The sequence below is a fragment of the Muscardinus avellanarius genome (assembly GCF_963383645.1).
Source record: "Muscardinus avellanarius genome assembly, chromosome: 2".
In the NCBI taxonomy this organism is placed as follows: domain Eukaryota; kingdom Metazoa; phylum Chordata; class Mammalia; order Rodentia; family Gliridae; genus Muscardinus; species Muscardinus avellanarius.
Window position 1 is genome coordinate 173,392,797 of NC_137787.1, and position 24,615 is coordinate 173,417,411.

Sequence of the window (24,615 nt, forward strand, 5' to 3'; positions counted from 1 at the left end):
TTTTCCTGAAAACTGCTATATCAACTTTCAATGATCATGTTCATTTGCCAGAGATAATCCACTTAAAAATCACAATATTATTGCAAATGTCAAAGGATTTTTATACAAGTATAAGAAATGCACACTTAAAATATCAGACTGGAACACTTACCAAACAGTGTATTCCTAGTATCTACAGTACATTTCTTTATTCATACATCTTCAAATGGTCAAGTTTTCTTTCATACATCCAAAATGTAATATGATGTTTTCTTATTCACCAAATGTTAGCTCTACTTGAAGTCTGGGTCCAAACTAAACAGCCTGCTTTTAAATTTTAAGACATCTGTTGAAAATTTATAGGATCAAACCAAATTGAAGTGGTATAAATTTTAAACATTGGATTGTACATTATTGTAACGGTACCAGTAACCATTATTAAGAATAAGTTAGTGATTATAGCTCCTTTTGTGATAATTGGGGGGAAGGGCAGATCACCATCTGGAATGGTCTATTTTTTTCTCTTTTTTTTTTCTCTTTTTTTTTCTTTTTTTTTAAATCAAGGAACATTGTCTTGGACTTTTTTGTCACTTTTTTTTCTTTTCTTTTCTTTTTTAAAGACCATTCCACTTTATTTTTAACATCCAGATGCATAAGGACTCATATGTAAAGCAGTCATACACCATTATCATTAAAACCCATGTGGTAAAATACATACACAAGTCCAACAAAAGGCTAATACATAGTAAAGCCTAAGCATACTACTATGTAATATTATGAATACATAACTTGGAGACTTTAGTTAGAGTACTATGTTATCTATTCATTTTTTTTAAAACATTCATTAAGATTTTAAATGCAAATTCATTCCTTATTTGGAGTAAAACAAAATCCTCTAAATTATAACAAGTATTGGGTCATAAGTTTTCAGAGCTATTCATTAAATTACAAAGAACCCAAGAATTCTGTAATGTTCAGTAAAAGTATGTAATAAAAACATTGCATATGTTCTAGTGTGATGTCTTTAGCAACTGTTTACTGAAATAAAATGCAAACATCAATCTTTCAAAATACAGGATCAGAAGGTAGTTTTCTTCTCTTTTTTTTCTATTTGTGAAATCCATCTTCATCACATTTTACCAAAAATTGTTTTTACAAATATGTAAAAGTACATTAGATAATACTAATGAAACACAGGTAGAGTTCTAGCATATGCCGATCAATGATCAGTCAAATCATCTTCTCCAAGAACGAGATTCATTGTCCTCTTCTTCTTCATCATCATCTTGAAGTAATGAGTCATCCACCAAAGACTCTTCCTGAAACTTTAGGTTAAAATGTATTTAGGAATTTACCCAAAAAAAAGAAAAGAAAAGAAAAAAGGTGACACTTTTAAATACTGATCTGAGTTGAATACAAAGGTATTTCTATAGCTACAACATTAGAGAAACAAAAAAAAGCAACCTTTATTCATCATTTCTCTATAGTATCTAATCCACTGCGTGCATGAAACAGGCACTAAAAAAAAACCAAACGAAGACTCTGAACATGCCACTTCTGTTATCTTTGATGGCCTCAAAATACTAAATACTTATTTAAAAAAACAAAACAATTTCTCTGACCCTGTTTAACTCTGAACACTAAGTCAATTAATGGTTTGTATAAACTTCTACCAAGATTTATACTTTTCTGCTATATGTAACAAACATTTTCTTTTATAGCATATTTTTCTTTTTTTACATTCCCTTCATAAGTTTCTCAGACTGCTTTTCCAAACTTTTCAAAATACCTAATACCAGGAGCTCTCCTCCTTTTCTCCCCATTCAATTCAAACTCATTGAAGGACAAAGGTATAATCTAAAACATAAAATGACAAATCATGTATATGAGTTTCAAATATACATTTTATTTTTGCATTAGACTATGGATATGAATAACATCCTTGAAATCCTCTTCAAACAAAATGAAAAGCCATTATGAAAATCTAACAAAGGTAAAAGAATCATTTAGTTTCCTCGCCTTACCTTTATTTAACTTCTTACTTTTCCCTGCAGTTTTCTTCATGATTAACCAACACAGACTTGCTTACTTACAAGGTTTTCATTTTGAAGGGCTCTCTCACTACTGTTCTGTATGCCCACATCTTTCAGCAGACTAACTGCTGTTACCCAAGAAAAATGAACTCCTCAAAACCTAACCTGAAACTTAATAGTTTGCCTAAAATACCTCTCTTAACTGTATTCCCAGCCCCGGAACTTTGTTGTGGCCCAGCCTCACTGTCAATTCCTCCCTTGAAGATCCTTCTGGATAGAACAGCACTCCTTTCTTAAGGTTCCCACAGCATGTTGTTCAAATCTTTATTCAGCAAATTAGCCTGCCTGTCACTCTAATTCATTTCTGATGTATCTGCTACCACTCTCTCCAAATTATAATATGCTCCTTGATGATAGGGACCGTGTCTTATTCATTTTTATTACTACGAAAGAATCTACCATATAGCAGGTATTCAATTCTAATGAACTAAAATGATAAGTAAAATTTTAAAAAGCTAGAATGTTAATACAGCAATTGAGTAGGATAAGCTAAAACTTAAAATTTCCTGTGGATAAAAATCTAGTGATAATTATTATCTTGTAAGAATAAATGAAAATTGACTTTCATATATTCTCTCTCTGGATTAGCAATCAGCACTTCTCATTAATCCAGAAAATTTGAAGTTGTCTGCATTTATCTGATATCCCTTGTCTGGAATATGGCTCAGGTCAGAAATAAAAGTTTTATGTTAAAATCACAGCCATAAAAAATAACATTTCATATGTAAACTATAAATAATTTAAAGGCAAAAACATGCGAAAAAAACATACTTCCTCTTCATCAGGCTCAATTTCTTCTGTTTCCACAGCTGAAATATTAGTTATTGGTTTATTCCATGCCAGTTTTAGATCCTGCCCTTTGAATCGAGCTCCATGAACTGCAGCCTAAAATAATTAAGAACATTCAAGTATAGAACATTAATAATTTCTAGAGAAATAATTTTAGTGTTAATATTGAAATTAAAATAGCCAAATTCAACTGGAGACAGCTATCCATTTGCTTTTTTGTCATTTACTTTTTGCTATTTGTTATAACTTACAATTTATTCTTTATGGTATTTTATTTCTAAAATAAGATTAGTGATTCAAAATACTTTTTTTTTTTTTTTTTTTTTGGGTGGTACTGGGGTTCCTGGAAACCTTCTACCTCCGGGCTACACTTCTAGACCTATTTATTTTATACTTTTTTATTTGGAAACAGGGTCTCTTAAGCCAGCGCGGCTGGCTTCGAACCTGCGTGATCCTCCTGTCTCTGCCTCCCAAGCGTGGGGATTACAAGCATGCACCACCATGCCTGGCTTAAAATACTTTTTTATTTTTTTTGGCGGTTTTGGGGGTGGAACCCAGGGGCATTCGACCTCCGAGCTACACCCCTGCCCTATTTTTTTTTTTTTTAATTATTTTGAAACCAGGTCTCACTGAGTTGCAGAGGGGCTCACTAAATAGCTGAGGCTGTCCGCGAACCGCGATCCTCTGGTCTCAGCCTCCTGAATGCTGGGATTATAAGCATGCGCCACCACGCCTGGCTCAAAATACTTTTAAAAAGACAATTTCTTATAATTGAATAAAGCTGTTTTTTCTATTGGCCAATATTTGACTAGAAGAAACATGTCTATATGTTTACAATATAATGAAAGCTACTATTTAAGGCAACAATCCCAAGGCATTTCAATATCTTGGCTTAGTTTCTGAAGAAATGTTTCAATTAGGACCAAATGACAAAACGTACTGTATTTTGTTAATTTACAAATAACAATACAGTAAATATTAACTAGAAACCTCTAACAAAATTGTGTGTGTGTGTGTGTGTGTGTGTGTGTGTGTGTGTGTGTGTGTGTGTTACTGGGGTTCCTGGAAGCCCTTCTACCTCTGGACTACACTCCCAGACCTATTTTATATTTTATTTGGAAACAGGGTCTCTTAAGCCAGCGAGGCTGGCTCCAAACCAGAACAATCCTCCTGTCTCTGTCTCCCAAGTGCAGGGATTACAAGCGTGCACCACCATGCCCGACCTCTAACAAAACTTTTGCATCCAAAATGCCATACTATTTTCAAATTACATCAAATCTTCATAACTATCATAAAAAGTCTAAAGTATAACTGACACAAAATATAAATATCTCAGTAGAGGGAAGGAAGTACCCTGAACTCTTCTATTTAAAGCATATTATTATCTACAGTGCTTTTATAATAAGAAATGAAAAGAACTTAATTGAAGAAGTAGCCACATTGTCTGGTTTGGAAACAGAGCATTTAAATTAAGGTAACATGAATGATCATAAATCAATGTTTGCAACATACTGAAATAACTCATTGGTTACAGAAGATTTAGAGTACAATCTCAAAGCTCAGCATAATGTGAAATGTAGAAACAATTATATATTCAGTGACATCTGAACATGACCTGAGTGATACTAAAGTCTCCAGGTATAAATTTATATCTGCTCATATAAATTTATAATAAATTTAAAAGATTTCATGCCTATTAAAATGCAGCTTGCTAGGCGTGGTGGCACACGCTTGTAATCCCTGCGCTTGGGAGGCGAAGACAGGAGGATCACACAGGTTTGAAGCCAGCCGTGCTGGGTTGAGAGACCCTGTTTCCAAATAAAATATAAAAAAATAAGTGTCTGGGAGTGTAGCTTGGAGGTAGAAGGATTTCCAGGAACCCCAGTACCACAAAAAAAAAAAAAAAAAAAAAATTGCAGCTTGGAGGTTTAGTTCATGGCCTCATCAAAATGTAACAAAAATAGAAATTTTTTTAAAAAAAAATTATGCACATTTAAGTTCAGAAACAACTTGTAATTTCTGAGCTATAACCATTACATAAAAATATATCATATTACTCTAATTAATTCATGCAAATGCCTACTCATAAAACTTTTCACTCAAGTAAAAAATTTAATTCAAAAGCAAAAAAGTTAAGACTTTTTCTACAATAAATTCTTAACATTTCTAACTATATACTTAATATTCAGCATACACTTCACACTTACAATGGGAGCCTACAACTTTCTACAGTTTCAATTTTTAAATGTTTTGCAAAACTAGGTATATTTAACTTAATTTTGTTCCATCTAAAACTTTTGACTATTAAGCTAGGTAAACTTATTAAGAAGCTTACTAAGAAACTGAGATTCTGCTTTTTGAAGATATAAATTTGAGAAAACTGCATATTTCTGATTTTATCAGAAACATTTACTTTCCATATTTACTTTCTTTTTAGTAAAAAGTGTTTTTAACAATTACTGAGGAGAAAGTTTTAAAAAAACAAAGTTCAAGCCGGGTGTGGTGGCGCATGATTGTAATCCCAGCATTTGGGAGGCTGAGACCAGAGGATCATGGTTCGCGGATAGCCTAAACTACTTAGTGAGGCCCTCTGCAACTCAGTGAGACCCTGTTTCAAAATTAAGAATAAAAACTTGGGCAGGGGTTGTAGCTCAGAGATAAAATGCCTCTGGGTTCCATCCCCAGACCTGTAAAACAAGAAAAGAAAAGAAAAAAAAAGTTCAAACAATTCCTTCTGCAACTCACCATTTTGTTATTGTAAAAATTCAAATTATAGGTCACATACTATAAAAACTATAATCCATGGTTATCCTATCCCTGAGAAAGATAACCATTCTATGAAGAGTTTGAATAAAGCTCTAGAAATACTTTTACACACACACACACACACAAACCTACACACACTAAAAGAATTTATGTACACAAGTATGTAAATATGAAAAAGTAGTTTACTGGCTTATAATTTATTTCACTAACCCATTTACAGATAGTTTTTGATACCCATACCAATAAATCCATCACATTCCCTGACTATTTATATACCATACTTTTTTTTTTTTTTTTTTTTTGGTGGTACTGGCGTGGAACTCAGAGGCTTTCTACCTCCAGGCTATACTCCCAGACCTACTTTATATTTTATTTAGAAACAGGGTCTCACTAAGTTGCTGAAAGCCTCACCAAGTAGCTGGGGCTGGCTTTGAACCTAAGCAATCCTCCTTTCTCAGCTTCCCAAGCATGGGGATTACAAGCATGCACCACCAAGCCCGGCTTATATATCATACATTTAATATATAACTAAAGGAATTTCTATAAGCATGAACAAGTCTGTGTAGTAGTTGTATATTCTGTGTGACATTCCATGGGAATAAAATATTTATTCTTATTAAAGATCTAGCCTGTTCTCTTTTTCACATGGAAAATTCATATTCATGGCAACATTTCTAACTAGATTTTTGTTTATAATACATGTTTTTATTACAAAGAAAAGAGTGGTGGTTGTTTTTCTCTTTGGTTTTTACCATAAAGAAGCTCTAAGTTTTCTTGTAATGAAATTGATTAGCATTTTCCCTTATGAATAGTGTACCATGACTTAAAAAGCTCACCATACAAGGTTATGTTCAGAAGTCCTATACTCTTTTACTAGAAGGCGGGGGGGGGGGGGGGTTAGCCAATTTAAATTCATTTAAATATTTAAAAATTAGATGTAATCCCTTATTTTTTTTCACACAGCTAATCAGTAATCCCAACACCATTTACTAAATATGATCTATTTTCTGATTTTAAACATCATCTTTGTGATTCTCTGAAATTTTTATATGTACTTACATCTGTTTCTGAATTCTACATTGTTTTCTTTGTCAGGTCTATATCATTAAACATTACTTTTAATTTCGTAATGAATACATTATTCTTCATACTTTTCAAAATATTCTTAGTTATTTTGATGTTATTTGTACTTGTAATCTTTGGAAAATTTTAGCCAAGTTCAGTATCATACTATCTTAAGTTGTTGATAATACAGTAGAGGAACCAGATCAGTTTTGTCTAAACAATATACTATGTTCTGTGGCAGTGCTTTGAGATCTGAATGCATTTCATTAAATTGTACTTTAAAATATAAAGTTCACGCCAGGCGTGGTAGCGCACACTTGTAATCCCCGTGCTTGGGAGGTGGAGACAAGAGGATCGCGCAGGTTCGAAGCCAGCCGCGCTGGCTTAAGAGACCCTGTTTCCAAATAAAACTATAAAAATAGGTTTGGGAGTGTAGCCCGGAGGTAGAAGGGTTTCCAGGAACCCCAGTACCACCAAAAAATTATATATATATATGTATATTTCATAATCCTTTGTAAAATGTTAACAAAGAATATTATTTCTGATGTGCTTTATAATATGGCTACTTAAGCAAAGTAGTGTTGTCATAAAGGTGCAAGTAAGGCTAAATATAAACATTAATAAAATAGAGGTAATAATCTTAGATGAAGATATTTTTTCCCATCTCAATGTAAATACAGTTAATCGAAGCCAGGTGTGATGGCACATGCTTGTAATCCCAGCATTTGGGAGGCTGAGATAGATCACGGTTTGAGAAAAGTCCCAGCTACTTAGTGAGGCCCTCTGCAACTTAATGAGACCCTGTTTCAAATAAAGAAGAAAAAATAGGGTTGGGAATGTCACTCAGAGGTAGAATGCCATTGGGTCCCATAGTCAGTACCTCAAAAATTAAATAAAAATTAAAAAGTTGGAAAAAAAAATAGGACTTTTAAAATAAACCACCAAAATACCAAACGGTCTTAGTAAAATTTCTTATCTAATCATTTCTACAAATAGGTTTTGGGGTAGACATTAAAAATCATTAAATCCTTATAGTTTCATGTTGATTTTATTAAGCTTTAGTATTTCTGATATAAAAAAAGATAAAAACTCTCCAATTACTCTTCATAAAAACATGCATTATTGCTGGACATAGTGGTGCACACTTGTAAACCCTATGCTTAGGAGGCTGAGACAGGAGAATTGCACAGGTTTGAAGCCAGGCTCAGCTACTTAGTGAGGCTCTCAGCAACTAAGACCCTGCTTCCAAATAAAATATAAAATAGGTCTAGGAGTATAGCCTGGAGGTAGAAAGCCTCTGGGTTTTGGTGGTACCCAATTCAATTCCCACAACACACACACACACACACACACACACACACACACACACACACACACACACAATGTGCACACGCGCGTGATCTAATTTTCTAATATGCAGTAGGATCTATGGTTTTGCTTTCCACAGATTGTCAACCTTGATCTGAAAACATTAACGGGAAATTCCAGAAATAAACAATTCCTAAGTTTTAAATCGATTATTCTAAATAACATGATGAAATCTAATGCTGTTCTACTTCAAACTATCTAGGATATGAATCACCCTTTAGTCCACAGTATCCACATGCTGTATAATACCTCCCCCATGAGAAATCACATTCATATAACCTTTCTTCCAGGGTGTTTTAATTGTTCTATTTTTTATTACTGCTGTTAATTATCTGTAATTTCAGGCATCTAAGGAGGGAGGGAAAGAAAGTGGTGTACTGGTATGTATCATTCCTTGATATGGGGGGCAACTGTATAAAAAGCTTAGAAAAAGTTAGGCACACACCCTAAGTATCTCACAGGGTTGTTTTTTTTTTGTTGTTGTTGTTGTTGTTGTTGTTGTTGTTTTGTGCTGCTGGGGATTGAACTCAGGGCATTCTACCTTTGAGCTACACACCCCCAGCCCTATTTTGTATTCTTTATTTTGAAACAGGTTCTCGCTAAGCTGCGGAGGGTTTAAGTAGCTGAAGCTGTCTGTGAACCTGCGATCCTCCTATCTTGGCCTCCTAAGTACTGGGATTACAAGTGTGTGCCACCTTGCCCGGCTTTCCTCACAGGTTTTGAATCACTAAAATCCTCATAACTACTGGAAATTGAGAGATTTGTGACAAAAGAATAAAATTCTTATCTTTTGGTATAAAGAAACAATACTCTCTTCGAGTTTGGGGCTATAGTTTTTATCTTTGGAACGATTCTTATAAAATAGAAACTTAACCATCCCTATTTTGAACAACAAAACCTATTTGGAACAACTTAACCATCCCCATCCTAACAACATACAGGGGAAATTAAGAGTAGACAAAGTAACACTCGTTATGGGTGTGACTACTTCTTTCTCTATTTGGGTACCTATTTATCTGTATTATGTTGATATAATAAGCAGACAAAAAAAACAAAAGAAAAGAATGAGTCATTTTCTAACTAACTACACTTAAATCATAACCATCTAGCTGAAATACTTTAACCTTTTCCCTGGGAAAAATTTCTCAAATATTGGTTAAAGAAAATAATTCACTCAATCATTTAGAACAATGATCCAGAAAATAAGAAGAACGTAGTAATTAAAAATAAAACCCTGGCAAAAGTTGACCTTTTCCCTGGGAAAAATTTCTCAAATATTGGTTAAGGAAAATAATTCACTCAATCATTTAGAACAATGATTCAGAAAATAAGAAGAATGTAGTAATTAAAAATAAAACCCTGGCAAAAGTTGGGGCTATAGGTTTTATCTTTGGAACGATTCTTATAAAATAGAAACTTAACCATCCCTATTTTGAACAACAAAACCTATTTGGAACAACTTAACCATCCCCATCCTAACAATATCAGGGGAAATTAAGAGTAGACAAAGTAACATTTGTTATGGGTGTTTGGGGCTATAGGTTTTATCTTTGGAACCCTTTTCAGAAAGGCATATTTCTATTTTATAATATAGCTATTTCTTAAAAGAGATATTACTAAAACTACCTATCTATAGACTGAAAATCATCATCACTGAAACTGCCATTGAAAGGAAGCCTATTCCATACTTGTACTTGCCAATACTTTTGAGACACAAGTATGATTAAGTTCAACTTTTTTCAATATAACATACATACAAGTTTATAAAAAAGTTTTCAACTCATACCAATTATAAATTAGTTTTTACTTTCATAAAAGATCTTTACATAAAAGATTACTCAAAACTAGATTTTAAGGCTGAGGTATATGTAGCTCAGTAACAAAATGTGTGCTTAGTATCCTTGAAGTGGTAAGTTCAAACCCCAGCAGCAAAAATAATTAAATCAAACACCTACCCCCCCATTCCTATTCTCTGAAATAATCCTCTTGCCACCCCCCTGTACCTCCTGAAATTAGATTGCTCTAGGGCTCCAGCTGAACAGTTTGTAAGACTTAACAGATTCACAGTCTCCTATTTGTTACAATGCCAGGAATCTCCTACCAGTTAAGCCTTTAGCAATGTTCCACTATGTGGGCAAAGTATTCACTACAAAGATGATAATTTAGAAAGGCACGGTAGTACATGCTTGTAATTCCAGTAATTGGAAAGCTGAGATAGAAAGATAGCAGGTTCGTGATCAGAGTCAGCAATTTAGTAAGATCCACCCTCAAAAAAATAAAAAATGGGGCTGGGGGTATAACTCGAAGGTAGAATGCTCCTGGTTCCAACCCCCAGAACTGCAAGAAGGAAAAAAGAAAAAAAAAGAAAGAAAAAAGAAAACATTTTTCAAAACTTACTTAGATCACCATCAATTTCAAATGTTTGAAAAGCCTCTTACTTTTCTATTTATGTAAGGATAACTGTCTGGAAAACTATTTTGTCCTTGGAGCAGTAAGAATGAATTAGTTATCTTGTTTCTATACAATTCCTTAAGAAAGAACATACAAGGCTACAGAGGCTCCCATGAATCCTGCACATCTCATTCCCATTTTCCCTTTTAAAGGTATTTTTAAACACAAATGAAGTCAACAAAGTACAGATATTTGTACTCGGTCTTTGGATCTCAAGATAAAAGGTTTAAAACATCTGTATTGAGAATACTCTTAAAAAGCTACAGCTAAATATCATATCATGGGTAGAAAGTAGTAGTGGTAGTGGTCTATTTAGAGGGGCATTTTCACGTATGGACATTTTCTTTTTTTCTTTTGCCTTAACCTTTACTAATCTATCTGCCAAAGAAGACTTTGTTCTGGGCCAGCAAAAAAGAGAAAAGTGGAAAAAGGAGTAGGCTTTATCTCCTATTTTAAAAAAAGAAAAGGCAAGGATTCCTAGTGTCCAAGTAATATATTTTGACATTTAACTTGGTGACTAATTATATACTTTCTAATATGTTATCCAGAGAACTGCCTAACTGCATCAAGACATTCCCTTGTAAGCATATTTTACTTCAAATAATCTACCTATTGTCAAGATAGTTATTCAATAATTTTTAAATTTACATTAAAACTTAAAATGTTATTAATCACTTAAATTTTTTGATAAATTATTTTAATACTTACTGCCTCTGCTTCTGCTCTTGTCTTGAATGTAATTACTGCATGAAGTGAAGAGTCATCAATCTGACAATCTTCAATTTCACCGTATTGCTTTAAATTAAAAAAAAGTATTTCCTCCAAATAAATATTTTGAAATATCCACAAATTCCAATCACATTAAAAACATTAAAATATTAATGGATATATATGACCCAAAATACATAATAATTCTTACTGGTTAGCAGAAAAGAATGGAGAATAACTCATTTCATTTTAGTACTTGATATTTCCAGAAGAGGGGGGGTGTCTTATCTTCTAATCTTAATTCTAATTCTGTATTTTCCAAAATTAGTAAACATAAGATTCAAATTAAGTATTTTTAAAATGAAGAAAACAATAGTCAAAGCCTGAGTTTCTTACTAACCGTTCTATTAGAAATACTGCTCCAATCCCAGGCATGCTAAGTTTACTCTTAGCACCAAAATGAATTCTCAAAACACAATGCATTTTTGGTATCATACCCAAAAGATGTGAGAAAAGATTCAGTTATTTGAGTAATTTCTACCAAACTAATTAAATGCATCACCAACATGAGACCCTTGGCTTTTTGATTAAAAAGTTTAACACTCATCATTTTTCGGGAAACACACACACACACACACACACACACACACACACACACCTACCTTTATAGACCATATGCTCTTTTAATTTATTTTATTTTATTTTATTTTTTTGGTGGTACTGGGGTTCCTGGAAGCCCTTCTATCTCCGGGCTACACTCCCAGACCTATTTTTACATTTTTATTTGGAAACAGGGTCTCCTAAGCCAGCGCGCGCAGCTAGCTTCGAACCTGCGCGATCCTCCTGTCTCTGCCTCCCAAGCGTGGGGATTACAAGCATGCGCCACCACGCCCGGCCCATATGCTCTTTTAAAACATTCAAAAGCTAAACACATTACCTTATGACTGTTTTTAGTTTGTTGTATTTTCCCCCAAGTGTTGGATTTTTCTACAACAGCAATTTTTTATCACATAAGATTTTAGTCCTTTATCAGTATTTTCTTACCCCAAAATTAACAATAACCATAATATTAAACACACACACACACACACACACACACACACACACACACACACGGAGAGGGAGAGGAAAAGGGAGAGGGAGAGGGAGGGAGAGAGAGAGAGAGAGAGAGAAAGGGAGAGAGAGATGGACAGACACAGAGACAGAAAGAAATGGACTATAGAGCCACTGAGATCTTCACTTTTCCAGTTATTGGTTATAGAAACCAAACAAGTTATATTTTACCTTCCTAATATCTAAAATAGGCATAATAAAGGTACCTACCTCACAAGAAAATTCAAATAATTTCTAATACAGTGAGTTATTTTTGAGGCAATTAGAATAACACATACCATAAAATAACTGTTTTGTTATGACTTTTACTATTATTACTGATCCCAATGAATAAATTATTTTGTTAATAATAATATGATTAACAAATAATCCTTTAATTAATGTTAGGGTTTTTCCTGATATCTCTCATGTGTTCATATCACAGGATGAGATATTTTAATCTATATTTTTATTTAAAACTGTTAATTTTAAAATATGACTTAACACTGCTAACTTTTAAGTAGAGTTCAAATCTCTATATGCATGTAAGGATTTCTATTTAGAGGCTGAAAATATTTCTCAAACCAAAGCAATCTTACTCTCACTGAAGCACAATCACAACAAACTCATCTTGTTTGTTTGAATTATTTTAGCATACTCATTTCTAGCTTCATGATTAGCTATCTGTGTAATTATATGCAAGGCAAAGTTATTTGGATCTCCTTTCCTTTGTAGAAGTTATGGAAGTGGGGTGCATAACTGAGCCAGATTATTTCCAAGCAAGTTCCTTTCTAGTTCTGATTCCTTTCTTTACCTCTTGAATCCATCAAGCACAGGACTTTCCAGATTCCTCATCCTTAAATATTAACCATTTCAGTTATTTTTTAAACATGAAGCATTTGTTTCAATATCTCCTTATGTCTTGATGAATTCTCTGTTAACTGCAGCAAGCCTGGAATATGATTGTAACGCTCACCTATCTGTCAAGATCCCAGCTCCAGTTTTACTACCTCATTAAGCTTTCCTAAATTGCTTTCTTTTCCAACATATACCAGTGTCAAAGATACTTCCCTAAGTTACGGAAGTGCCCATAGTGTCTAATAAACTAAAATTGACTCTAAATTATGTTTGCAGTTTACTTTAACTGTAATGTGCTAAACCAATACATATAAAAGTCTTAAGGATAAAGAAGTGGTTAGTTCCTTCTTAGGAGCAATTATATTACGGTATTGAGTGTAAAACAAATGCTTTGGGTGATACCACTAAGAATCGCAATATTTAAGATGAAAGTGCAGAAAGATGGGTGTAATCTTCTACATCTGCACATGAGACTGAAGTTCAAGTCAAATAATGAATAAGCAGGGATTAAATCTCCTTTTCCTTTCTTAACATCAACCTAGTACCATTAGATAGGCTCTCTAATTATATCCTTTCACTGATTATGGCAAATTTAAGATCATATCAATGGTTCTCCTGTTTCACTTCTAGTCAGTTAGATCAAAAATGCAATATTAACAAAATTCCATTTTAAGTTTTTAAAAATCTAAATTGGCTCATATCAACTGTTAAAACTTTTCCATAAAAGTAAATATCAAATAAAACTAAACTACAAGATGACCGTCTCTGAAATGAGTTTAAATCATTCATTTCACAATATCTGAAGGCCTACTAAGCCTAAGAATTTTTTAATTTCTTCCATAACTAAACAAAAAAAATCCTGTAGTTCTACTTTATAAATAGGTAACAACAGATTATAGATTAATAAATTCTTCTGTTCAGATCAACTAATTTAAATTACTCATGTCATTTTTATAATTTCCTCTAATTATATCAACTGTCATTTCCAACAATGATTATCAGTATTTGTTTTGTTGAGTAGTTAGAAAGTACCGCAAAATGAGGAAGAAGATCTTCTCGATCACTCTCTGTAAATGCAGAAATCTCCAATGCTCTGGGACGATGATCCACCACAGCATGACCAGGGACACCTCGCCCTCGCCCTCGCCCCCTGCCTCGGCCATGAGCTGCACCTCGCCCTCTTGAATGAATTCCTCTACCTCGACCAGATGAAAGAATGCCTCGTTTTGCAGCCTAGAAGAGATCAGAAAGACAGGTTAAATAATGGAATCACACACTTGCTGATATCTTTTATCTGAAATCCCTATGATCAAAAAGTGTTACAAATTTTTGAGTTTTTAAATTTTGAAATATTTTCACAGATTTTACTGGCTGAACATTCCTAACACAAAAACCCAAAATGGATTTTGAAGCATTTTGTATTTCATTATTTTCAAAGTAAGAATACTAATCCTACTTTAACACAAGTATTAAAAAGAGAAATCAAACTTTTATGCAATGTAACATCATATTCAAATAATGCCCTATGAAAAGATAACAAGTTAAACTGAGATTTTAAATTTTAAAGTGAAAAACTTAAGGTAGCTAGTGAATTTAGACAATAATATTAAGATTCTGAAAATACTAAACGTGTCTTTTTCTACCATGTTCCGGATATACCACAAAAAGAACACCACCCCTGAATTTCTTAAACAACATACAATGTTGAATGTTCCTTCTAAAACAAGGTTAATACAAACACATAATATTACACAATCAATTTACATACACAATAAATGCCATTTCCCTGTTACAACTTTCAAGTATAAGGTTTCTATTTCTATGCCTGGTAACTTCTAAACTGGTTGAGTTTAATGACTATAATCTTAGTACTTCAATGGATGAGACAGCACTGCAGGTTTAAGACCAGCCTCAATAACTTAGTGAGACTCTCTGTGATCTAGTAAGACCCTGTTTGAAAACAGAAAGTAAATAAACCTGGGGTATAAGAGGTAGATCACCTCTGAGGTTCAATCTCCGATACTCCCCCCCCCCCCCGAAAAAAAACTAAAAAGCTCTCAATAGGTCAATAACTGAGAAGTTAGGTAATGTTATCTTAAATTTATCATTTTGATCATTCATCACTAATATCATTATAGAAGCAAAGTAGCATATTAACTTATATTCCATCATATCACTCCATGAGTAATGCACTATTTCCTCTTTCCACTTGCTCCATGAAGAACTTTACTCTCAAGAAACTTGAATCCTAGAGGTTTGGAGATATCAAATCACTTAATTTATTTAACTATGAGAGATGACTCCAAAAGTGAGCAAATACTTTAAAGATTTGACCAGAACTTTAAAGATACACAGTGAATAACCAACTAGAATCAATGTTCTTTGGAGGTGTTTTTTGTTTTATTCTCAACACCTAGATTATTAGCTGGCAGATCTGTACTAAATATTTCAACAATAGATCAGATAATAATTGAAAAAGAAATAGATGTAGGTGTTTCTGCAAAACAAAGACACTAAAACTAAAAGGAACAAGGTTTTCCAAAGAATAGATAAATCCAATGCAGTTAGATGGCCTGATATATAACTTTAAGGACCAGGTTAAGGAGTTTTATTTTGAACCCAAGATCCATGAAAAGCAATGAAAAGATCATATACAGTAAAACAGAATGATATAATAAAATCTGTATTGAAAATTAGATTGTGGATACACTTAGGAAGAGAAGAACAAGATGAAAAGCCAATCAGTATAATACCTGGATATGGAAACTGAAAGAAAGGGATCAATTAAGACTTATTTCTGGTTTGGTTAACTAGATAGGAGCAAACTAAACACAATTTTGAACATGCTGGTGAGGATATCAGACATTCAAGTGAAGATGCTAAGTAATCTCTACTAGTATAAATATTTTAATATCTTCATTTCAAGACAGTTTTAACATTACTAAAACTAATCATCTAAGCTGGGTGTCACCCCAGTTACTGGGAAGCTGAAACAGGAGGGTCACGGGTTGGAAGTCAGCCTCAGCTATTTAGTAAGGCCCTCGGCAACTTAGTGAGATCCTGTTTCAGATGAAGAATAAAAATAGAATAGGGGTGTAGCTGAGAGGTAGAATGCCCCTAGTTCAATCTCCAGTATTGCAAAAAAAAAAAAAAAGGGAAAAAATCATCTAAAAGCCAAATAGCAATGCTTAATAAAATTTAAGCAAACAAACAAACAAAAAAATAACCAAACTCATCAAAGCAGAGAAAAGAATCATGGTTACTAAGAGCTGTGGTGGCATGGGGAATGAGATCAAAGCGTACAAAGTTTAAGTTAGAGGGGAGGAATAAGTTCTGGATTATCTATTATACAGCATGGTGACTACATTAGATAATCTATATATGAAAATTGCTAACTTGGCCAATTTAAAAAATAAAACAATAAAATCCAAATAAACTAACAGTCAAAGATTTATAACAGATCAACATATAATAAAGCATACTCTAAGAATTATATCTCAAATAGTTTTGAAAAATAAATTTGTGCAAGCCTGTATATTTACTTTGTATTTTTGGAGATTCACAAATTAAAAGCCTCTAAGAAACATTTTAAGTTTTATGTATTTATTTATTCTGTGGTGCTGGGGATAATATAATCCAGGGACCTTCTACCTCTGGGCTATACTCCCAGACCTATTTTATGTATTTTTTGGAAACAGGGTCTCACTAAGTTGCTGAGAACCTCACTAAGTAGCTGAGGCTGGCTAAGTAGCTGAGACCTCCTGTCTCAGCCTCCCAAGTGCTGGGATTATAAGCATGTGCGACCACACCCGGCTAAGAAACATTTTTAATGTAATGTAACCTTTCCCAAATTTATGGAACTTTGGCCACTAATCTCTATTAACAACTGAAGAAAATGCTGTGATGAATGAATACACTCTGGAAATTACTACATTACTGACTATCCTTGAACTAAGTAAACTAATCTTGAGCCATCATAAAAGAAAAACAGAAAATATCAATTTGGTGTTTTGCTTTATCACAATAAAGCAGCAAAACATGGATTAATAGAGTATTTGGGTAATGCTATTGGTTTATTTACTAAAACTACAGGCCAGAATTCTGTTTTTCATGCTACCAACAATGACATAGGAGAAAACAAAATTTGCATTTTAACATAAACGAAAACCCATTTAAAACTTAGTATCCTGGATAGTACACACAATGCAACCAGACCAAGGTTCTAGAGAATGCAAATGTATGCAGGTTCAGAACATCTATACCTTCCTGATTCTCAAACTAGAATCTTAAGTCCAGTCGCTACAAGTCAAGCCTAAAATTCCCACATAGCAGTACAGAAAGGACTGCTAATGAAAAATCAAAACAAAAACAAAAGCACACTGTTAAGAAACTGGAAAAAAAAAAAAAAACACATACTGAGACTAAGCAAAATAATCTAAAAAATTTAAATTGTCAATGATGAATATAGAAGGTACCTAATATACATTAATGCAGCTTTCCATTCTTCAAAATGTAATTCTAATTTTTAAATATATTTTTGCTAAATATTAAAAGTTCTCATGCCTTAATCTAGGGCTCCATTTTGCTAGTTTCTCTTAAATAGCAATGTAAATTATAAGAGTTTACCTGTTTCTGTTTTAGAAACATCCACAGCACCACCTATAGGCAAAACTTAAGTAAACATGTTTTTCAATATAGTTCACCACTAAAACTCTGATCTTTATAGCAAGTTAATAATTCCCTTATATATGTGAAGAGCATCCCTACAGAAATACTTAAAAAGCTTTCAGTCCTAGGGAGGGAGGGCGCACACACACACAAAATATCAGAAAGGGAATAAAATACAGTAGAAATGGATGCATTTGGGTGTATGGGTAGAGTCAAGAAATAAGATTTTCTATAGTAGTTTTGAAAATAATCTGTTAACCTCTTTCCTATATCAAACAAATGCATAGGGAAGTAAATAATGAATGACTAGAAGGAAGAATAAACATTTTCAAATTAACTACTACATTTGTTTTTTTAAAGTATATTATGTAGGTGTGATGAAACATACTTCCAGTTGTAATTCTGTATACTTTCTCCTAAGTTCAGTGACTTCCTCTCCAGCCTGCATCTTCTTATATAAATCAAGTTCTGTGTCAAGCAATTCTTTCTGCATCTAAAAAACAGAAATGAACGCTTTAGGCGACTACAGTATCTTGCACTGGTACAAAACTTTTCTTTTACCAAGAAATTCTATACAACCCCATTTAATCTATGTATTTATTTTCTATCTGTAGTACTTCTTCTCTAGACCAAGACATCAACCACCTCTGGGAAAGTGTTTCTTAACTTGATGTTATTTCCATTGATATCATTACTAGAATTCAACTCTACAGTAGCCAGAGTAAGATTTCTGTGGATTGATATGGAGTCATGTTTGTGAACATGTGTAGAAACAAGAATATAAGGTGGCTGTGGTGGCACATGCCTGTCATCCCAGTACTTGGGAGGCTGAGACAGAAGGATTACAGTTCATGGCTAGCTTCAGCTACTTAGCAAGGCCCTCTGCAACCTAGTAAGACCCTGTTCAAAATAAAAAATAAAATAGGGCAATCGGTGTAGCTCAGAGGTAGAATGTCCCAGGTTCAATCTCAGTACCACACATATACATGAAACACACACATGCACCCCCACATACATAAGTACTTTAGAAGGGTAAACCATCCAAACACCAACTATAAATATTGTATGACCCTGTATAATCTTTAATCACTGACCATCAGAAATTACCTTGCTCACTTATTTGTATCTAATAGATTATCTGCTTTTTCCCCTTTTCTAATCAATACATTCTGTACAATGCTGTTAGAAGGTTATCATTAACTATCTTTTGTATCACTACTTAATATAAAGCTCAAATCCCTCAAACACTCAAGTATATATATCATTTTGTCCTCAAGCAACCTTTTCAAAATATCCCTATTTAATTTCCAACTATAATTCTAATGGATTCAAAAAATTAGTGGTTTGTTTGTATTTATCTACAGAAGAATGATATATATATAATAGATTATATATATAATAGATTTTGAACAAATAGTGTTACTAAAATAAAACTGAATCTAAAAATATAGTGTTCAATGCTTTTTCAAAGTGGTATATGAATAACAACACAAATAAAAATACCTGAGTCTTGGTTTTTATACATTTTGGAAGACAGCGTCCAGGAGAAGTGGCTTTAACTTCATCTTTCAACTTGGTAATATTTTTTGTCAAAACCTCTAAAGTCTTCATTATTTCTGCTTTATCTTCAGACTTCATTGCTTTATTTTTCTCTAGTTTTGAAATTAACATCTGCCAAATTTTTAAACACAGAAAAATCTTAAATTATCTGCTTCAAAAAAGATTTCTGCTTCTACCCTTAAGGCAAATACAGAAAGTAAATATGAAAATAAACACTACTACTCTTAGCTAACAAGTACTACATATCTATAGAAAGCAGACAGGCTTAGTGATGCTAACTATATCTCAATTAAAGTCTTGATACTGGTTACTTTGAGAAGAATTCTACTACTTTGTGGCTTTCTTAGAACCTAAATTTAAAGCACACAACAAAAGAAACTGAATTTACTCCCTGAAAATTTAATTTGAATTAACTTTTTAATGTTCAATGCTTTTTCAAAGTGGTATATGAATAACAACACAAATAAAAATACCTGAGTCTTGGTTTTTATACATTTTGGAAGACAGCGTCCAGGAAAAGTGGCTTTAACCTCATCTTAAATTGCTAAATTGTTAATCTGAATCAACAATTTTATTTTCTAATTCATTTATTATGCTTTCTATGTATTCTCACTCCAAATGTAGTCATTAAGCAAGAGAAAAATTTTATGCCCACTTTCACATAGCAAGATGTTGTAAGTAATGAATATACAATTACTTTCTTTGTCATAGAGAACAATAATTAGCCTAAGAACAAAATCCTCAACATGGACAGGAAGCAAAAAGCAATGTAACATGGGGTGGGAGAAACCATACAGCATTACAGGTTTTCTAAATTAAGATGACTTTCTAAATTAAGATGGCTCTAGTTTTTGGTGTGAAGCATTGTGAGTTTTCTTTATAAAGTACATCCAAATTTAAATTAGAAAAGACATACATTTCTAGCCAAAAATGTATTTGAGTACTCTGCTATAAACCTTTGTTAATTACACATAATCATGAAGACTAATTGTTATAAATAACAGTACTATTGTCCAAAAAACATGTCAGCTGCATAATGTCTATCACTTAAATGAAGATATAAAGAAACAGTAAAATTAATTTCATAACATACTTTAAAATCTCAGTATTGTGACACACACTTGTAATCCCAGCATTTGGGAGGCTGAGACAAAAGCATCATGATTTGTGGATAGCACCCGCTACTTAGTGAGGCCCTTTGCAACTCACTGAGACCCTGTGTCAAAAATAAAGAATAAAATATGGGGCTGGGGGTGTAGCTTGGAGGTAGAATGGCCTTGGGTTCCATCCCCAGTACCACCAAAACACACACACACACACACACACACTTTACTTAGCCTAGTATATTCAAAATATATTTCAACAAATTGAGACATTTTGCAACATTTTCTTGTTTAAATTACTTTTTTTTTTTTTTTTTTTTTGGTGGTACTGGGGTTCCTGGAAGCCCTTCTACCTCCGGGCTACACTCCCAGACCTATTTTTTACATTTTTATTTGCAAACAGGGTCTCCTAAGCCAGCACGCGCAGCTGGTTTCGAACGTGCGCGATCCTCCTGACTCTGCCTTCCAAGCGCGGGGATTACAAGCATGCGACACCACGCCCGGCTAAATTACATTTTTAAAATTTGATGTGTAGCCTGGCATAGTGGCGCACGTTTGTAATCCCCGCGCTTGGGAGGTGGAGACAGGAGGATCGTGCAGGTTCGAAGCCAGCCGTGCTGACATAAAAGACACTGTTTCCAAGTAAAAATATAAAATAGGTCTGGGAGTGTACCCGGAAGTAGAAGGGCTTCCAGGAACCCCAGTACCACCAAAAAAAAAAAAAAAAAAAAAAAAAATTTAAATTTGTATTTTACACCTATGTCTTAATTTGGACAAGATGCATTTCAATTCATGATTGTCAGCTGTAGCTACTGACTACTGTATAGCACAATACTAGAGCATCCCAAAACAGTAAAGAAAGGTACAGATCAACACAGAAAGGTTCCATTTATCACAGATCAAACTACTGTGTAGCAAACACAGTTTAATGAATACGATCTTATTTGCACTTCAGTTGATAACCAGAGTTCCATTTTAAAATATGCACATCACTTGATCCTCAATACAAAATGTTGATAATATGATAAAATACATAAAGTTGATGAGACAGTATCATGGTAACCACTTCACATTCACCATTATAAATTATAGTAAATATGCTTTTCAGGACTACTAGCTAAGTACCATAAGATTAAATTTTCTATTAATTAGATTTATGAATTCTAACTTTAATACTTTACCTTCTGAGTTTCAATGTGCTTTTCTAAAATTTCTTGTTTCCTCTTCCTTACATCCTGCTGAAGTTTTAGTGCCTCCTAGAGTAAGGGATCAAAAATACAAGAATATTACTAAAGTAATTAAATAATTCAAGAGTAACTGGTTGTAATATAGTTTAGCAACAAAAATTATATGCAAAATTAGCCTATGTAAAACATGTATGTATGTAAGTTTAAAAAATTATTCTGGAGCTGGGTGTAGTTGCCCAGGCATGTAATCCCCACAGTTGAGAGACAGAGACAGGAGGATCGCACAGGTTCAAAGCCAGCCTCACTGGCTTAAGAGACCCTGTTTTCAAATAAAAATATAAAATATGTCTGGGAGTGTAGCTCAGAGGTAGAAGGATTTCCAGGAACCCCAGTATCACCAAAAAAAAAAAAAAAAACCACACACACACACACACACACACACACACACACACACACACAAATATATATATATATATTCCAGAGCTGTGCATGGTGGTGTACACTCATAATCCTAGCATTTGGAAGGGAGACTGAGACCAGAGGATCATGGTTCACAGACAGCCTCAGCTACTCAGTGAGACCCTCTGCAACTTAGTGAAACCCTCCTGTTTCAAAGTAAAAAATAAAAAATAGGGCAGGGGATGTAGCTCAGAGGTCAAATGCCCCTGGGTTCCATCATCAGACCCTTAAAAAAAAAAAAATCACTCCGGGTAACTTTCTATTAAAAAAGTTAATATTTATTGCTGCACTATAAAAGATAAAAGTTCAATAGCATATAATATAAATCTTTTAAACTTAGTTTTACTTCGTGATAACTTACATGCACGTAAAAGAAAGCTTTTCTATAGCAAATGCTGTGCACTATACTACCTGCACTTACCTGTTTTTTTTTCTGTGCTTCATTATTATCAACTGCAGGAGAGGAAACAAGTAAGTTTTTTTGTGCAGCCTTCAAAGCAGCTGGATTATACACCGTTTTTGTTAGGCCAGTAGATGTAGACAATACCTATCAATACAAATTCAGTATCTTAAAAAATGTACCATGTGTTCATATTTTCCTACATTCTATATTTGATGGAATTTGGCAATAAAACACTTCTGACAAAATTTAGCACATTGAACTAAATTTATTAAATACTTCTAGTATAGTTACTAAATCACATTTGGTGATTTGATAGGGAGGATATGAATGGGAAGTAAGCCTTAAAATAAAAAATTCAAATTACCAAATACCTATGGGAAACAAAAAGCAAGCATAAACATACAAAAATATCAAATTAAGAATCAACATAGCCAGGCATGGTGACACACACCTGTAATCCCAGTACTGGGGAGGCTGAGACAAAAGAATCACAGGTTCAAGGCCAGCCTTGGCAATTTAGCAAGACAATGTCCCTAAACAAAAAATAAGATATGGCTGGTGTAGCACAGAATTAAAATATTCCTGGGCTCAATTCACAGTAACAAATGGACTCCTTCAAAAAGACCAAAAAAAAAAAAAAAAAAAAAAAAAAAAAGCTATTATTATCTCTTAGAAAATGCTAATTACTATCCATAAAAACTAAAGCAAAAATTACACCCCAAACCAAAAAGGATGTTGTCCTTTAAACAACTTAACACAATCATTTGCAATATTTGCAATTAGCAGTTCTGAAATAAGTATATTCAATCTCCATTCCTTTGCCAGTAGTGTTCCTTTTCTTAAAGGAACACTTTTCTTAAACTCAGCTCAAGTTCAGCATGACATAATCAAGATCTCCCCTAAAGCCCTAATCATTTCTCTCTTCTACCCAGGCCCTTACATGAAATTTTAACGCCTTCAGCTATTAGGTCAAAATGCCATTAGCTGTTTTTAGCTGGCATTAGCTATTTGGTAAGAATGACTTGATGATATATTACTGTATATTTCTTTCTCCCTATGCACACTATAAGGGCCTTGAAGAAAAGACCATGTCTTTTTCCTCTCTAATACAGCAAATTAGGACATTACAATAGGATCAAGTATCTTTTTGAGTTTCAGTGTGCTCATCTATAAAATGAAGAGGTTCAATTTGATGGCATCCTAAAGTCTTAAAAACCCCAAAGCTTTCTCCTTGAGATCAGAAACTTATTATTTTGTCTGTTCACAGATATATCATCTATACACTGCTAGAATAATGCCAGGGTACATGATAAATACTCAATAAACAATTTTGCACTAAATTTGAAATGCTTATAGGTCAGAGTAAACAGCCATATCTACAAAAGAGTTCATTTAAAATCAAATTTATATGCTGCATTTTACTTCATACAAAAACAAAGCAGTATTTAAAAGAAATGTATGGGGAGGGAAAGAAGGGGGTATAACCTGGAGGAAAGTGCTCTAAGAGTTGTCTGCATATATTTTTCTATTGCTCTATGCCTCCATATTATGTATGATTACAATGCACCAAATAAAAGTATTTTTAAAAAAAAACAAAAAAACAAAAAAAGTGGTTCCAAGGAGTGGTTGGTTACTGGTTCTTAGAACCGAGGGATCTCTTCAGAAAGATCTATAAATCTATAAAAAGTAAACATGAAACCATGTGTGTGAACACTGTCACTTTCCAAAGTAAAACACTGCTTCTAAAGTCTTACAGGAGTTCATGGACTAAAAACCAACTACACAATTGGAAGAGTATCAATGAAAGAAAAAATGCCCTACCTTTTAGCTACTTTAACATCTAAGAATATCAGATAAATAGCAATCGGAGACCACATCTTAACATTTTATCAAGAAACTAGAGAATAACACAAAGCTTAGGTCAGAATGTCTAAGCCTCTAAATGAAGTAAAAACTAGAAAACTCTAATTATAATTATACTACTTCCATACAGCACAACTGATGTTAGAAAAACAATGATTCTTAATGCACCAAAATTTGATTGGTAATCTCTTCTATGATGAAAA

General features: G+C 33.4%; 1 protein-coding gene across 6 annotated transcripts in view; it reads right to left on the reverse strand.

Moving 5' to 3' along the window:
• Window positions 1-1,214: 1,214 nt before the first annotated feature.
• RBM26 (RNA binding motif protein 26) overlaps window positions 1,215-24,615 on the reverse strand; it is a gene marked incomplete at both ends in the record, with an annotated part of 80,136 nt that continues 56,735 nt past the window's right edge. For all 6 annotated transcript variants that reach the window (XM_080688786.1, XM_080688785.1, XM_080688784.1 and 3 more), the window contains 8 exons: window positions 1,215-1,304; window positions 2,844-2,957; window positions 11,220-11,306; window positions 14,202-14,402; window positions 18,226-18,330; window positions 19,341-19,508; window positions 21,682-21,756; window positions 22,568-22,693. In XM_080688786.1, coding sequence (XP_080544912.1) covers window positions 1,215-1,304; window positions 2,844-2,957; window positions 11,220-11,306; window positions 14,202-14,402; window positions 18,226-18,330; window positions 19,341-19,508; window positions 21,682-21,756; window positions 22,568-22,693 — 966 coding nt within the window. The remainder of the gene's footprint in view (window positions 1,305-2,843; window positions 2,958-11,219; window positions 11,307-14,201; window positions 14,403-18,225; window positions 18,331-19,340; window positions 19,509-21,681; window positions 21,757-22,567; window positions 22,694-24,615) is intronic.